Raw genomic sequence first — 17,123 nt, forward strand, 5'->3', positions numbered from 1 at the left:
TCCTTATGAGGAGCCCTCTTGATGAGCAATACACCCAAAGATGTACAGTACTGTTCTCAAAGCCCGATATCATTTATTTTTCCTTTGTCGTTGTTATGCTACCATCAGCAGGGAGTGGCTGCTACTACTGCTAATTCAATGTAAAATCACATTCTATCTTTCATCACCTTAATTTTCAATGCTACCACATTTGAATAGGTTGGAAAATGTGCTGGCAATGGGATAACATGCTGATGAATGATTTTATTTGTAAGGGGTAATCAAGTCCGGGGCTGAAGGCTTCTTATTTTTAACTCCTGCACTGGTTTTTACAGTAAATGCCAATGTACAAGATGGCATCAAAATAAAAAACTGCATTTAATATAGATAGAAAATAATGTTTTTGATTACTTTAACAATAATGGGCAATTCTGACTTACACATTTATTGTATTATGTATTTGAAATATGTTACATTATTAGATTGTAAAAGTAATATATTAATTAACTTTCTGGATTACATTTTGCTTGATTTTAACAGTTACTTCCCCTGTGCCTAATTTCTCTTGGATATTTTAAGGTTATGGAAGAGTAACTGAAAATTGGCAACTGTTAGTAAATTACTGTTTTTGTATCTCCAGTGGTTTGTCATGCAAAGTTTTTCTCTGGTTTGCTTGCACCATGTATGCGACAACACATCCACTGTACTGGGCGATGGTTAAGATTTCCTTTTTTAATATTTGAATTTCTATTTACAGTGGTCATCCAAGTCTTTGGAACGATCATCCAAGAATATAACAGATGGTAAGACCATTTTTACTGTTCTGAAAATGATGCAGAAATGTTTATTTTTACAGAGAATAATTAATTTTTTTTTTTTGCAGTTTCAGCGCAGCCTGAAAATCCAGTGCAAGAGAGTATTATCATGTTGACTACAGCACTTCACGAGCTGATTCGACTTTACTTCAGTTCCAGGAGTACCAGTTCGGTGTGTAACGGACATGTGACCAGTAGAGGCACTAAAGATGCTCAAACAACAACTGACCATCTCCAGTTTACAATTTTTGCTGGCCATAACATTCCTGTAGGCTGGATATCCACGTAAGAGTTGAGCATTTTATCAACAAGATGTGACGTCTCTTGCTTTCATTTCATAATTATATTTTTCTTCCTTTACAGGTTTGAAAAATACTACTTGGTTTGTTCCCTGACCCATAATGGAATAGATCTCTTTAAGCCAGTGCAATCTAAGAAGGTTGGCACGTACAAGAGTTTCTTTTATCTTATTAAATGGGATGAACTGTAAGTGTTTTTTATTTTTAAGGTTTATAGAAACATGGTTTGTCGTACAGCTGAAAATGTAATTTTCCACTTTGCATACATTGAATCTCATTGAAAAGGTTCTCCCCATCTATTTAATAGCAAATGAGACCTTTGAGACAGCAGGAAGTAGAGGAAGCAATTTAGAGATGTGGGCTTATTGTGACCGGCACTAGGAAGAGTGCTCAGCTTTGATGTCTATTTTTTACTTTAAGTAACAAATGAAGGAGGCCCCCTTAACTGTCAGTTCTGGGACAGGGGAGAATAGGTAGTCAGGCAAGGAAGTCCCACAGTTGGCCCTGATTGGGTGGTATGACCTTGTGAATGCCCAAACTTATGTTTTTACAAATACCAATCACACATTGTTGTATGCAAAACCTAATCGTAGCTATATTAGCTAGTGAAGCGGCCAACACCTAGACACAAACAAATCAGAATATTTTTAGTGCTCTTACATTCTTTTAGTTTAATCAAATTCTAAAGAGGACAGGACGTGTAGGTTTTTAGAAAAATATAACAATGTATATTTATTTCAAAAGTCATTCGCAAAGCACAGGTAATTAAAAACAATTTATACAATAGCTAGATTAAAAACAAAATTAAAAATACAATGGTATGTACTTCAAGACAAAAATTCATTCATAAGAAATATAAACACAACAATTTATTACAAGAACAGGGGTCGACGCGGCGTTTCGGTTTTTTGGAGAAACGATTAAAAACCTTCTTCAGGACCAAGTTCTAGAAAGAAACATATAATTACTTTTTTGCGTGTGACAAGTATCAAGTATATATACAAAGCATTTTTTCTACTACTTTTTTGACCTAAAACACCTCCTGACTATTATAGAGACAGAACACTTTGTTTCTATTCATGGTTGGCCGTGACCTGTTTACAAAACTAAGTAAACATATTGGTATTTGTAAAAAACATATTGATTCCAAGACGGGGCATGTCGCTAGTGGGTATAAGAGATAGGTATTATAATATCTCTCCAACTGTGGGACTTCCTTGCCTGACTACCTATTTTTTACTTTACCCATTGAAGTTAAAATTTACTGTCTTGAATGTGATTTGAAATGCCAAATGTTGAAAGTGGACGTTAATTATTCTGTCCATGAGCAAAGCAAGAACTAGCCTGATCTGTCTTGCTTGGCGCTCTGTAGAAATAGAAAGTACATAGAGAGTGAGTTAAATTCTTAAAGGATCTGTTGAAAGGATATGTGATGCATTTATTCAAAGAACAGAGCTGCTCCTATACAGCACTAAACATGGGAGATAAATAGACAGAAGTGACAAGAAAAATCAGATACTTTGCTTCCTTTGAAGCTGCTGAAACCAGCAATGTATAGCAGCCCCTTGGCATCGCTGATATGGCAGAGAAGAAAAGCAGAGTAGTAGAGGGCCCCATTAACTACTGCATCTTCATTAGAGATGACATGGATACAGCTGCTTACAGCTGAACTCCTGCTTGGTCTGCCCAAACTAGAAGTGAAGAGGAAGACATTACTTTTTAAAAGAAATGCACTACAGAGGTAGAAAGTACATAGAGACCTGTTTTCATTCTGAAAAAAAGCCCCAGTTAAAGGATGCATGTAATGTATGTAGCTGAGAGAAGTGGACTGTTATTAAGCAGCCCTAGGTTTGAGGGATATATGGATAGAGGTGACAAGACAAGTAAAACTTGCAGGCAGGCAAGTATTGAATATATCACATTTATATGTAACTGGTGAATTTCTGTGTGAAGTAGCGGAGGTAGATGAACTTTGTTTTGGAAAGTTTCGTTAAGGTTCGTCAAACAACTCCAAAGTTATTAGTAAAACAAACAAACGCTCAGGGTGTTCAAGAAAGGATTAAAATGGTAGGTATATCTGAACTGTTGCTATCCAAATAAGCCCGGCTTTGCCACTTTAAAGAGGACTAGTCCATCCTGAATGGATGGCTGCAACCTAAACAATATGTTGTGGCAGTCATTACAGGACTCCGGCACATGATCCCTATTAAAAAGGTACTATAGTGAATGCCAGGTTTTCAGGGCAACACAAAGGAGCACATATAAAGGGTTATTACAATTTTTTTGTCACAATATAAATCATTTGTTTGTGATACCTTAATCATTTTAGGAATTGTAGTGTGTTTGGATCTGATTTTACCCTGTGAAAAATGCTGCTGCTCTGTTGGGATTGGTGAACCATGTTTGAAAAAAAACCTGTTGTCTCAAATGATGTTCTCATAGTGTATGGAAGGTTCTCCAGAAGCTAAAATTAGAGCATATTTTCTTCAACTCTTCCTCCGCCATGTGAAAAAAAGTCTGATCTTTTGAGTAAAAAATGCACTTCCAGCAGAAGTAGCAGGCTATCACTTGATTACCCAGTGTTTTACTGCAGCTTACCATAGTGTTCTAATGAACAACTAGAGCTGTATTTATTTTATTTCAGATTTATTTCAGAACTGTGCCACACCTGAAGACATCTTGATGGAATGAAAACTGTAAAGTCTGTAGCATTTCCTTTTGAAATTACCCAAACGAGGGGTTTGTTTTTGTTCTAGTAAGCTATTATGATGTCACAGTTTCTTTGAGTTCTCAAATATCTTCCTCATTCATATCAGGAAAGCAATCCGACAAGCAAAGTCAAACGTACTTCCAACAGCAGCAGCAGTCTGTCTGTTAAGTCCCTAGTAATCAACTGTAACATCACCACGGAGTTCTAATGTAAAACTCAGGCTCTAGCATTTTGTATCTGATAGAGACTTGTGGCCATAGATTCCTTACCGTAGAATATTACTGAGGCATCAGACTGTATCTAGAAATGTTCTAGCAATATCTCTGCGCGTTAGTAGGTGACGTTGTTCAGCTGCAAGTTGGAATCGTCCGCACTGGTAGTGATGTGCACGGTGCCTATATAGACGTGAGCCCCAGCATGCTGACGTCCATCTTTTTTCTTTCCGCGCCAGTCAGCAGAGATCTGGAAAAGCTACCCGACTCACTTTTTGTTTGCTTTTTTTTCTCCAATATGTTGTCAAAGCAATTTCTTAGATTTTCTCCTAGTGTGCTTGGGAATGTCCCCAAATAAACCAATGCGTTTTAAACCATTCGGGGCCTGTCACAGGCAGATGTCTGTGCGGACCCACACTTTATTTCTTTGAAGTACTTGGACTGGGACCACATCTTCAAGACCTGCAAGGACTGCTACACCATGAACCTAAAGGCGCTGAAGGAACGTACCCTAAAGCTCCTCGCTGCCCAATTTTAGATGACCCAGCAATACTCTTGATCCTGGCCGTTTGGAAGGGACTGCTTACGGAGCCGCTCCTGATGATCATCATCATCGCAGTCCAAGTCATCTAGTGAGTCCCACAAGTGCAAGAAGTCAAAGTGCTTTTCGACTTCTCAGTGCCAGTCCAAGTTACGGAAATAACATTGTTCGAGGCCTCACTCCTCCGTAGAGCCTGTGCCTTGGTCTTCTCCGCAACTCCCAGAGTTTCCCATAGTTTAGAATGATCTGCGCCCAATTCAGGAAGTTTTGAGGCTATGCATCTCATATTTGTGGAGCGCCTTGAGGCCCCATTGATACGGTATTGGATCTGGAGCTACTCCATCCGTGAACAACATGTAGTTCAGGCTTCCAAAAGGCTGCAAATTAGTTTACTTTACAATCCTTCACCGTTCTTTTCTTACAGGCTTCCAATTACTCAAAGAAATCTGTAATCTTACCCTCCTTTAAAGGCTCAACCTACTTCCAGTTTGTGGTGGAAACCAGTGTGAAACCCATGGGTGAGCCAGGAAAGCTATGGATTTCTAAAAAGTAGTAAAAATTCAAAGTCTAGAAAAGGGTCATATGTGTGATTTCCTCAAAGATTTCCCAAAGAAACTAATTTTGAAATAAAGAAATTTTGAAAATTACAATCTCCCCAATCGGAACTAAACTCCTGCCTGCCCCCATGGGGAGGGCAGAAAGACACTATTGACCCTTCTGGGGAGGGGGGTATGGCTCGATGCCAGGGTAAGATGCTCCTTCCTTTTGTTTGTATACGCTCTGTTTTAAGAAGCCTGGTGTTGAATCAGCATTCTGTTCCCCTGGGGAGCAGATTGAGGGTGAATACTCTTTCTACCCGGTATGGCAGAAAGTCTAATGAGCAACAGGGTGGGGGAGAGCATGGGCCCATGCCCAGGAGGCTGCCTTCCCCTCCCTCACAGAAATACTGCATAAATGTAGTCTCTGGTGTGTAGTGGGCTTTCTGCCCCCTGGGGTGGGGTCCAGTTGGGGTAATTGTCCATTCTGCTCCAAAGGGGGGCAGAAAGATTGTACCCTTTTGGGGTGGTGCATGGCCATGGCCATGGCGGGCAGCCCCCACCCCCATGTATTTTCCCTGGCTTCTAGTGGGCTTTTTGCCACCCCCACTCCCAACCACCACAGGACAGATTGGCAGTTACTCCCCCCCATCTGTGCCCCAGGGGGGCAGAAAGACTTATATTTTATTTTTCCCCTTTCCTACAGGCCACACCCCATCCCTAGAGCCCATTGGGTGGATCCCTAGTTTGAATCCGCTCTTGTGTGGTGATCCCGAAGTAGAGATCCACTGGGCAGAGGTGTAATCAGAAAGGGGAGATTCTCCCCTTTCCAGCAATACCTTCCACAAGAGAATCAGTGTTCGGGCCGAGATATGCCCCAAGCACAGGTTCAATGAAAATAAAAAGAGCTCATCAGCTTGTTTTACTTTCACTTTCACTGGAATTATGTCCGCGTGCTCTGCCCACTAATCATCACAGCAAACACAAGCTAAAAATAAAATAAAGGACTCCCTCTGCTGCAGTGAAGAAACAAAAGAGCAACCTGGCAGTTAGTTTATGTACCGCAATTTATTTAGGCGGACAAAAGCTTAAGACTATTCAATTCTTAGCACCTTGGCTGCTAGAGGTTTTCCCCTCCTGTGCTGCATATGCATGATCCCCATTGCACACGACCAGTGTACTGCATGACGAGCTGAGCTCGTCATGAGCATCGAAGGGGTTAAGCTTTATGTGACATAATCACATTCTTTTATCATGTTCAACACATTTGTGAAAACATTTTGCTGATGTCTGAGTTAAGTACACTCTCACTACACAGAGACTGTGATACATGTAATGTGCAAAAAGAATAAAGAAGAGGGGGGGCGTGGCTTGCGGCCGAACATGGCGGCAGCATAGAGGACTAGCTCCGATAGAGAAGCGGCCTCTCAGACTATCCGTACTATGATCCGTGGCTGAATCAGACCTCAGACGGAGGCACCGAATGCCCCGGACCGGGCGGGGCCGGCGGCAAGTACCCGGACGAAAATCGGAGGCCGGACAGCTGAGTTACCGTCGAGTGTCAGCGTGACCGGAGCACAGGCCTGAAGCCGGGGAAACCAGGGGCGAATGGCGCCGACCGGAAGTGTGACCTGACCGGCGACGGCAGACAGGAAGTGGTCGGGACTGGAGAGGGGGCCCGCGAAACGAACAACGAACTGGAATTATCATCCTCGGAAGCGGCGTTAGCGAGAACAGAAAGCTGTACGCTGCTGGAAAGGCGGAAGGACTATCAGAGACAGGCGTCTCAGCTGTGAACTTGAGACACCGGGACGGTGTTGGGACAGATCGTCAGACTGGGCAAGAACATTGTGGCTGCAACTCCATTGCCATCGGGGGTGCGCTGGATGCGACCCCTATTTACGTCAGATTGCTTTCCTTGACCGGACTACAGGCCGCATCACATCCGTGGCCGCTCCCCTTCCTCCCGACCCCTTCTTCCTGAAAGCCTGAGTTACAGCTAAGTGGTCATCATGGCGGGAAAGGGCTCTAAAGGCGGCACGACCCAAACGCGTATCGAGCGATACACAAATGATAAAACTGCGTCCCCTCCGGCGGACGGACGGCATACCTCCACGAAAACGGTGGACAACGTGGGGACGAAAAAGGCGACCCTAGATGACGTGATGCGAGCACTCACGCAGGTCCAGACAACGGTGGGCTCCATCTCGACCGAAATAACCCTCATTCGGGCAGATCTCCACAAAATGGCCGAAAAAGTGGGATCACTGGAACTGGTCACGAAATCGCTGGTGGAGGACGTGTCGGAGCTCCAGACGGCAATGGAGGCAGTCGTCGCAGAAAATAAAATGCTAAAGGACAAGCTGGATGACCAGGAAGGGCGCTCCAGAAGGAATAATATACGAATTCTTGGGGTTCCGGAGTCAGAAGGCACTAGAGCAACTGATCTGTTTGTGGAAGAACTCATCAAATCACACCTCCAACCCAAAGGACTATCAGCGTTCTTCTCAGTCGAAAGGGCGCACAGAGTCCCGGGTGGACAGCCTAAACCGGGGGCATCCCCTAGACCGATCCTGGCGAGACTGTTTAACTTCCGTGATAGGGATGCCATCCTCCAAGCAGCGCGGGTTTCCCCGCCCGTGAAGATCCAGAACTCCACATTGGCATTCTTCCCGGACTATACAGCGGAGGTGGCCAGAAGGCGAAAAACGTTTCTGGACATAAAGAAGGAACTCAGGAGGAGAGAAATTCAGTATTCCATGATATTTCCGGCGAAACTACGAGTGGTAGCGGAAAACAGGACATGGTTTTTTGATAATCCGGAGACTGCCCGGGACTGGCTGTATGGCTGGCGTCCAGCCTCTCAATCTCGCCGCCCAGGACGAACTAAACATGGCCAACAACTGAAGGATCATGACAACGTCCGAGAGGAGGATCTTGACAACGACAGAAGCTCGCCGATGAGAGACAATGCTGATGCTGACCAGGAGGTGGATATTTAACGGCCCGGCAGATACGAGACATTCTTGATATGGGACTGCCGCCGGGGCTGCCATGGACACTGGGCTGAGGGCCTCTGCAGAGGGTATGGGGGGTCGCTGTTTCCGGAGTACTCCTCACCCCCAACGAGCAAGTAACTTTGTATTTGTATCTGGGTGGGTTCAAGCACTCTGCTAAATTGGGGTGGCGGGCAGTTTAAGTCCGTGTGGCAGGGAAGCAGGGAGGGTGGGAGTTCTGGGCATGGGGGGTTAATAAGGTTTGATGGTTTGCATTGTTTGACTCTATTGTTTACACTGACAATCACTATAGTCACATTATGCCGGATTCCACACACCGGGCAGACCGGTACTGATCTGAGGACACTAGACTCGTTACTGCATACGAATGTGGGCATCCATGGGGATGGGCTTCTGCCAGACACATTGCTGCCTCGTCCTTTGGGGTCCGTGTTTATGTTTACAATTTCACGATGGCGGGACCGCCACAGCCCAGTAACTTGATAGTCCCGATGTGGGGCCAGTGCCGCCGTTGCAAATAATGTTGTGGAATGTCAGGGGTCTGGGGGACAAGGTAAAGAGAGGGTTGGTTCTCCAGAGTATTAGAAGGTTTAATTGCGATCTGGTCCTTCTTCAAGAGACACATTTAGTGGGTGCAGCTAGCAAGGCTTTAGATAGACGGGGATACCGCATGGTAACACATTCAGACTTCACTTCGGGGTCCCGGGGGACAGGCATCTTAGTGAAGAAGGCATCACGATTCATTCAACAGACTACTAAGATTGACGGTCATGGCCGCTTTGCAGCAGTTTGTGGGCAGTGGGAAGGGGTGTCCATTAATGTGGTGTCTGTGTATATCCCACCAGCACTGCATGCATCAGCACTCCCGGACCTGGGAAAGTTCCTTCTGGAACTCCCGGACGGAGACCTAGTGGTGGGAGGAGACTTTAACGCAATGGCCCATGTCACACAGGATAGGTTCCCAACCCGGGCGCATTCACCAGGCCCGACTAGATTCAGCGAGTTCATGGAGGCACAGGGATTGGTTGACATATGGCGGCGCCTACACTCCGAGGATCGGCAATATTCTTACTATTCGGCCACACACGACTGCCTATCCCGTATTGATTATTTCCTTACACTGGGGGGTGGCCGACTCACGATCAATGATGTACAGATAAGACCCCGGGGTATATGAGATCACTCCCCCTTGACCATGACCATGTCCTGCACAGCGATAGCGCGTAAGAGAATCTACCCAATCTACCCTGGATATCTCAAGATTCCTCACGTCCGTAAAGACCTAAAGAAAGCGACTAGAAACTACTTTACTGAAAATGCGGGATCAGTGTCCTCCCCAACGACCCTGTGGGAATCATATAAAACAGTGCTGAGAGGGCAGGCTATTGCGACGATCACGAGACATAAACGTGCACAGAAACAAGAACTGCTAGCACTTGAACTAAAATTGGAGCAAGCTAATGCGGCCCATATGGCACTCCCATCGGAGGACACACGTCACTCACTACACCTCTGTCAACAGCTACATGACGATTTTCTCAGACGACAGACGATCGAAAATATTGAGACGACTGCACATAGGGTCTATGATATAGGGGACTAAGCCAACAAACTGCTGGCCTGGCTAGATAAAAAAAGTGAGGGCAGCAGACACATTTTACAACTGCAGGATCCGGAAGGGGCATATCTAGGCTTTCCTGTTTTCAGTTTCTATTTTTGGGAAATTCTGGTGGTGTTTTCTCAGTGTTTTCCAGTGATTTCAATACCTCAAAAAAACAGTTATTTTCAGTGGTTACTCATTTTCGGCCATTAAAAAACAATTGAAACAGTGTTTTACCGGTGTTTATGGAACGCTTTGCTTTTATTATTGCTTTTTCCATTTTCCTTTAGAAATTGTATACTGCTCTACATTTCAGAAGCTTAATACAGTCATGAAATACTTTCCATTGTCATTTGATGCTGCAGCTCAGATTTAACAAGCATTTGCAATGCAATATGTTTCGCATTTATGCGAGTTTTAGCTATTTGCATTGTAAATGACAAAGCCTTATATTTATGTTTTAAAAACGAATTCAAAAATAAAAGGCATTGTTATGTGCAATGTCAATAGCTCAAACTCGCCTAAATGCGAGACCTATTGCATTGCAAATGCTTGTTTTAAATGAAAACGTGAATTGGTCCCTCAGCAAGTTGGAAGTTACAGTCTGTGTTCCAGAGTCACTACCCCTCTTCTGCTCAGAGAGTGTTTCACTCCATGAAGGACATGGTCACCTGACTAGTGAAGTGTCTGCTTCTTAAGCGTGTTTCTGGTAGCCTACCAACTCTGATTAAGGACTTGGTAAACATCAGTTGTATAGTTTGAGTTTGCAGTTCAATGAAGACGGGGTATCGTGCACATTTAAAAAACAAGAATTGGCATAGTCAATAGGCCTCACCTTGAGGAGCACATGGTTATGAGCGGGTCGGCAATTGGGTTGCTACAGGTGAAAGTGTGTTGGGAAAGGGGCTCTCTTCCATGTATTGCATAAGAAACATGGCAGACTCAAATGAATCCTTCTCAGTAGGGAGCCAATGTAATCTATGAGTGAAAACAGACACATGCTCCTGTCTCCTCAAACCAAGTATTAACTGGAAGACTGAATTCTGTACTACCTGAATTTTGGACAACCCAGCATTTGAAATGCCAAGATAGAGACTATTACGATAATCCATGCTTGACAGAATGAGGGCTTGTACAGCTAATTTCTGACTCTAGAATGGATTTCCCCCCCCCCCCCGTAGTTTAGAATGGAAGAAGCCAGTTGATATGAGTATTGTGTCTTGTTTTCCTTTTTATTGCGCAACCACAAGTAAAGTAAAAGCTGACTTTTAATGGTTGGAATAGTGCTATTTGTTACCAACACCCTTTAGGACACTTCATTAGTCAAAAATTAATTGCGAGTTTCCCCTGAATGTGCTTTCACACCTAGCTAACAAATATAATCGTAATAAAAACTTTGACACATCGAGTATGTTGCGCTGCTGGCATTTCAGTGACAGCAATCTGTTAAATTCATGTGTGGCACGAAATTTCCAGAGCAAGCGTTTCCTCAGATGGATAGAGGTAAATATCCTAAGCAGGGAAAATGTAGAATCCAGGACTGCTACAGGTATCGTGCTGCATGCTGCTAGCCACGATGTATGGTTTTAGACAAACAGTTTTACAGCGAACCCCTTACAAGGCAATTCCGACGAGGCAACCATCTTACATGACCAACCTTTCCTGCCCCGCATTATTAATTTAAGCAGCAAACATGCACTACGTCATTGTATCAGCGGGAGAGGGCACATGGTCACCCAGTTCTTGGAAATAAAAGAGCATAAAGTAAATAGGTGTCAGAATGTATCCCCAAATGGCGTGGCAAAAACATAATTGGCCCTTATGTAAGCATTTCTTAATTCTATTTAAAAGCAAGGACTCAAACCTTTAAAGCTCCAAATCAGGGATACAACACTGGAGCTAGATGATCTCAATGTTAAACAGATCTGGAAATTGAGCCCTAGACTTCAACGGGCTTATTTACAAGGCCCATGCGCCACTTTTGTGTCATTTTTAACATGGAGAAAGTGATGCAAAAGTGGCGCAAGGGGCTTGTAAATCTGCCCCCAAGTTCTTATCACTGGGTCAATTTACGTCTGGCTGCTGATGAACAGGAAAGTCTTTTTTTTAAACTGTGAAACTGAGGACTTCTGTTTTTTAACAAGCTAAGCAGTGCACTCAAAGGAGATTGGAATACCTCACGGCGCTGAACAATGCCTGCTCATGCCACCCAAAAATATCTATATGACGGACAATAGGGGCCTTAAAAAGACTGCTACCTCCTCACAAATATCAGTCAATCTAGGATTTATGAAACACGGGGACCTCCAAGAATTACATGATTCTGCTATCAAAGCCTATTTTAATAAACCGTTCATAGAAATATATTAACAGACATTCATCTTTAAAAATGTTCCGACCTTTAGACTGGAGAGACCTTGCTTTTGGAAAACAGAAGTACTAAGTACTGCACATACCGCGAAGGCACAGCAGACCTGCCCTGGACAAATGCCATGTGTTTTCATGAGCACCCTGAACAGCTTCATTGGAAGGGCTTGCATATTGTTTTTATTGCATCTAACGCGCGCCGTGAGTCACTGTCTGGCGCAGCTCCACTTACACAGGATCCTCCCAGCAAGAGCCCTGACCCAGTTGTCTGAGTAGGTGAAAGAAAACTCAGCAATAGTGAAAAGGAAAAACAGCGCCAAAGACTTAGAAATACATGGGCCCGAGCTCGGTAAACGTCCCCGACTTCCACACAGTGTGACATGAGCGGTCAAAATGGCAAAAGCAATGCTGCAGTGTGGTTCTCGCTATGGCGGCGCGGCCACGGTCTGCACAGAGCAAAACCCCCTCTTCAGATTTTGCAGTTAACCATTGCAATTCTTCCATGATTGTTTAGCTCTTGAAAAAGACTGGCTAATCCCAGGGCAGAAACTAGAGGGAATTACTACATTGAGAGCAGAGCTGTGAGTGAGTATGGCCACAACGAGAGCCAAGCTACGAGAGAGTGGGGGTGACATCGAGAGCAGAGCTCCGAAAATGCGGTTTAATAATATCCTGACCAGACTTCGGAAAAGCTTGGTAACACGTCCGGGTTCAACGCCATCAAGGAAGGCAGTAATAGACTGGATTGTGGTAGGCGCCTGCAGGGCTGCGCTAGGTGAGAACTAACATGCAAGAAACTTGAGTGTGCCGCCTCTTTCTCCGGTGCCCGTCCCCCATCGCCCACTACTTTCTTAACAAAGCCTTGTTATGTAAATGGTCTTTTGAAAGACCTGTAAAGTACTTGTGCGCGGCCGGCTGCAGTAAGACGCAGACCACAACAGCTCCTCTCCCCCCCCCCCCCCCCACTTGAGCCAGGCAGGGGGCCTGGTGTTACTCTGGCCCTTGGGCCATTCACACCTCGGCTGCCCATTTGCAGAAGCAGTGTTTTCCCCAGACACCTCCTTGTCAGACACTACAGGCAGGCCAATGATTTGTATTGCGTTGGCTCCATCAAGTGGCCCAGAGGCGCTACAACAATGAAAATCAGTGAGACTCTGTTTCAACCGAGTCAGCTGATTTTCATTCAGTAGTGTATTGTCGTTTACAATCGGTTTTAACCGAATTCCGAACAGCCTAGGCATATCATACACGCCCCTCGGAGATCATAGAAATTTTAGCTGACCACTTCCAGGCAGTCTATACACCAGGAGAGGTGGTCACGGCTGAGGCGGCGATGTCGGCGCTTCAAGATATACAAGTCGAAACTCTACCACCGGAGCAGTGTCTGAACTGGAGGCAGACCTTACGGAGGAGGAGCTCCGATCAGCAATTGGTGCGTTGCACACGGGTAGAGCACTGGGCCCTAACGGGATTCCGATTGAGTGGTTCCAAGCAGCATCGGACACCCTGAGCTTACCACTGTTAGCTATGTTCGCAGAGTGTCGCGAAACAGGGGTTCTGCCCTTGGATCAACGAATGGCGACTATAGTGACCATCCCAATACCAGGTAAATCGCCCACGGACTGTGCGTCGTATCGGCCAATCTCGCTGCTCAATGCAGAAGCAAAAATTCTGGCAAAACTGATTGCGAATAGACTGACCCCGCACTTAAAACACCTGATCCACCCGGACCAATCAGGCTTCATGCCACACAGAAGCACGGCATTGAACCTCCGGCGTGTGCATGGGGCACTGGCGCGAGCCCATTTGCTGCGGGAGCCGGCAGCCATTCTGTCACTAGATGCCAGAATGGCTTTTTATATGGTGGAGTGGCAATATTTATTCGCAGTTCTGGCCCATATGGGTTTTGGCCCCAAATTTCTCTCCTGGATCAAACTTTTGTACACGAACCCGATTGCGCATTTAGCAGCCAATGGCCACATCTCCCGAGCGATCCCTCTGGCTAGAGGGACACGTCAGGGTTGTCCATTATCCCCCTACTGTTTGCACTGGTGTTGGAACCACTCGCTACTGTTATTAGGACTACTCCACTGTTGAAAGGTCTAACATGGGGTGACGCCTGGGAAGATAGAATATCCTTATACGCTGATGACATGCTTATTTATTTATCTAACCAAGAGGTGGGCATCCCGATATTGTTGGCAGTCTGTGATAGGCATGGTCTGACCTCCGGATACACGATCAACTGGACAAAGTCAGTCCTCTACGCGCTGAAAGGTCCTGCACCGCTCCTCCCCGACAATTGCCCGTTGGTAGTAGCCGATACTTCATTTAAATATCTGGGTATACACGTAACTGGTGACGCGGGTGTGTTCTATGATCAGAACTTGGCACCCCGCTCACTCGCCTGAAGGCGGATGTTCGTCACTGGAAAGCCCTGCCCCTCACACTGCTGGGGCGCGCGGCATTGTTTAAGATGATGGCACTACCGCGCCTCTTATATGTGCTGGAGAATACCCCAGATCTGATCTCGCCCTCCTATTTCCGAAAAGTGACGGCGGTGATGACCGATCTGTTGTGGGGGGAACGTCCGCCCAGAATAGCGCGTATTAAACTCAATCGTGGGTGGCTTTGCCGAACATGCAGCTTTACTATTGGGCGTCACAGCTCAAAGTCATTAATCAATGGATCCACGTCCCACATGATGACCCGGCATATCTAGCGGATAGAGCGCAATTGGGAACACATAGTTTACTGGCCCCACTGTATAATCCAAGCCTACTGAAGCGATTGCTCGGCCCAACCAAGCACACAGTAACAATATGGTACAGGGCGCTGACACGACTTAAGTGGCGGGGAGTCATAACCAAGCTTACTCCATTATGGGACACTAAACGACTAGGCTGTCTTAGATCCAGCAAAGGTTTTACCCAATGGGATACTATTGGAATCTCGACGGTGGGGGACCTATGGACCACTACTGTGATGATCCCTTTCCCACACCTGCAGCAACAATATGCATTAGGCCCCACGGAAACTTATAGATACATACAAATTAGGCACGCACTAATGGCAGTAATTGAGCCAGGGTCCACTGTCCCAGAGTCCTCACCTTCTCTTCACACCAGCATTCAAAGCATTAGACAAGCATAGCCCAACATAGCTGAACAGCTGCATCTACTTCCACTGACTGCTCGGCGTCTTATGCATTCACATCTCACGTTTCCAAAGATGCAACGTCTGCAGCCCTTGCCTTTTTGTATCTGGTCCCCAAATGTGGAAAAGCCTCCTTGGCCACATCAAAGCTTCCAGGTCTATCAGGATCCTGCCTCCTCCCTCAGGCACAAGGATACTCCACCCCCCCCCCCAACCTTCTGGTGATATGTGCTTCATATCATAAAAATATACATAACATAACAAGGTGTGACTCAGGTGTTTTGGCTCAGCACACAACTGAAAGATGGATGAAGAATGCACCATCATGCATCCAAAGGTGATACTGTAAGAGTTTTTCTGCGGTTGAGCTCTGCGCCCTCTCCCTTCTTCGGGCCATGATTGGGTGCAGCCATCGCAGCTCCAATCTCCTGCAACCCGCAACCTGATGTGGACACTGCATCTATTCTCTCCTGTGGCCTTCCCTCGTCTTCTCAAATTGCCTCAGACACAACTGCATTCTCAGGCCATCTTTTAACATGTCTCATTGTTGCGCTATGTATTCTAGGACATTCCGTTTCTGCATTCTGGCTTCCAGTGCACCACATGCAGGTAGATGTATGCTGCTTGCTGCTTGGCTTAAACAGTTGGTAGGTTTTTCCGGTCTCTGGGTTTCCCTTGTTGCTGGATTTTGTTTTCTGTAACAATATTAGATTCCCACTTTCAATCTGGCATCTGATGTTGCCTCTGTAAATTGTAGGCCTTTCCATCGTATGAAAAAGACTCTCCAAGCATTTTGAAGAAGATGAGCTCTTTACAGGTTTGGGACCATGAAGCAAAACATGTCCTCGAATTTTGAAAGAAGTCACGGACATCATGTAAGACACACTCCAATCAATCAAGTAATTTGTAGAGCGCGCTGCTCACCCGTTAGGGTCTCAAGGTGCTGGGAGGGAGGGTAGTCGCTACTGCTTTAACAGCCAGGTCTTGAGTTGTTTCCTGAAGGAGAGATGGTCCTGGGTCAGCCTTAGGGGGGTGGGGAGGGAGTTCCATGTCTTGGCCACCAGGTAGGAGAAGGATCTTCCTCCGGTGGTGGCTTTGCGAATTCATGGGAGGCGACGAGAGTGAGGCTGGCGGATCGGTGTGTAGAATGTGAGGAGGCTGTTGAGGTATTTGGGGCCCATGTCGTGGAGAGCCTTGTGTGCGTGGGTGAGGAGTCTGAACGTGATCCTCTTGCTGATGGGGAGCCAGTGCAGGTCTTTCAGATGGGCAGAGATGTGGCTGTGACGGGGGATGTCCAGGATGAGTCGTGCAGAGGCGGTCTGTATGCGCTGGAGTCTTTTCTTGAGTTTGGCTGTGGTTCCAGCGTAGAGGGTGTTCCCATAGACCAGTCGGCTGATGACGAGGGCCTGGGTGACCGTCTTCCTGGTGTCGTGGGGATCCACCGGAAGATCTTTCGGAGCATGCGCAGGGTGTTGAAACAGGATGACGAGACGGTGTTGACTTGCTTGGTCATCGTGAGGGATGAGTCCAGGATGAAGCCCAGGTTGCGTGCATGGTCCGTGGACTTGGGGGCGGTGCCCAGCTCAGAGGGCCACTAGGAGTCGTCCCAGGCAGAGGGGAATGGTCCCAGGATGAGGACTTCCGTCTTGTCTGAGTTCAGTTTCAGACGGCTAAACTTCATCCATTCTGCGACGTCTTTCATCCCTTCCTGGAGGCTGGCTCTGGCGGTGGGGGGGTCGTTGGTGAGGGAGAGGATCAGCTGGGTGTCGTCAGCGTAGGAGATGATAAGGTTGTGTTGGCATGCAATGGCTGCGAGAGTGCTCATGTAGACGTTGAAGAGGGTGGGGCTGAGCGAGGATCCTTGAGGAACGCCGCAGATGACTTTGGTGGC

The 17,123-nt window shown here is 46.1% G+C and overlaps 1 protein-coding gene across 1 annotated transcript in view; it reads left to right on the plus strand.

The window, feature by feature from the left end:
- The window catches only part of LOC147659644 (phosphatidylinositol 4-phosphate 3-kinase C2 domain-containing subunit alpha-like), a gene marked incomplete at its 3' end in the record, with an annotated part of 452,383 nt that overhangs the window by 302,238 nt on the left and 133,022 nt on the right, over positions 1–17,123 (plus strand). The window contains exons 10-12 of the mRNA XM_086951581.1: positions 737–782; positions 863–1,079; positions 1,158–1,280. Coding sequence (XP_086807707.1) covers positions 737–782; positions 863–1,079; positions 1,158–1,280 — 386 coding nt within the window. The remainder of the gene's footprint in view (positions 1–736; positions 783–862; positions 1,080–1,157; positions 1,281–17,123) is intronic.

Source organism: Lissotriton vulgaris, unplaced genomic scaffold (assembly GCF_964263255.1).
Source record: "Lissotriton vulgaris unplaced genomic scaffold, aLisVul1.2 SCAFFOLD_1245, whole genome shotgun sequence".
Lineage (NCBI taxonomy): Eukaryota > Metazoa > Chordata > Amphibia > Caudata > Salamandridae > Lissotriton > Lissotriton vulgaris.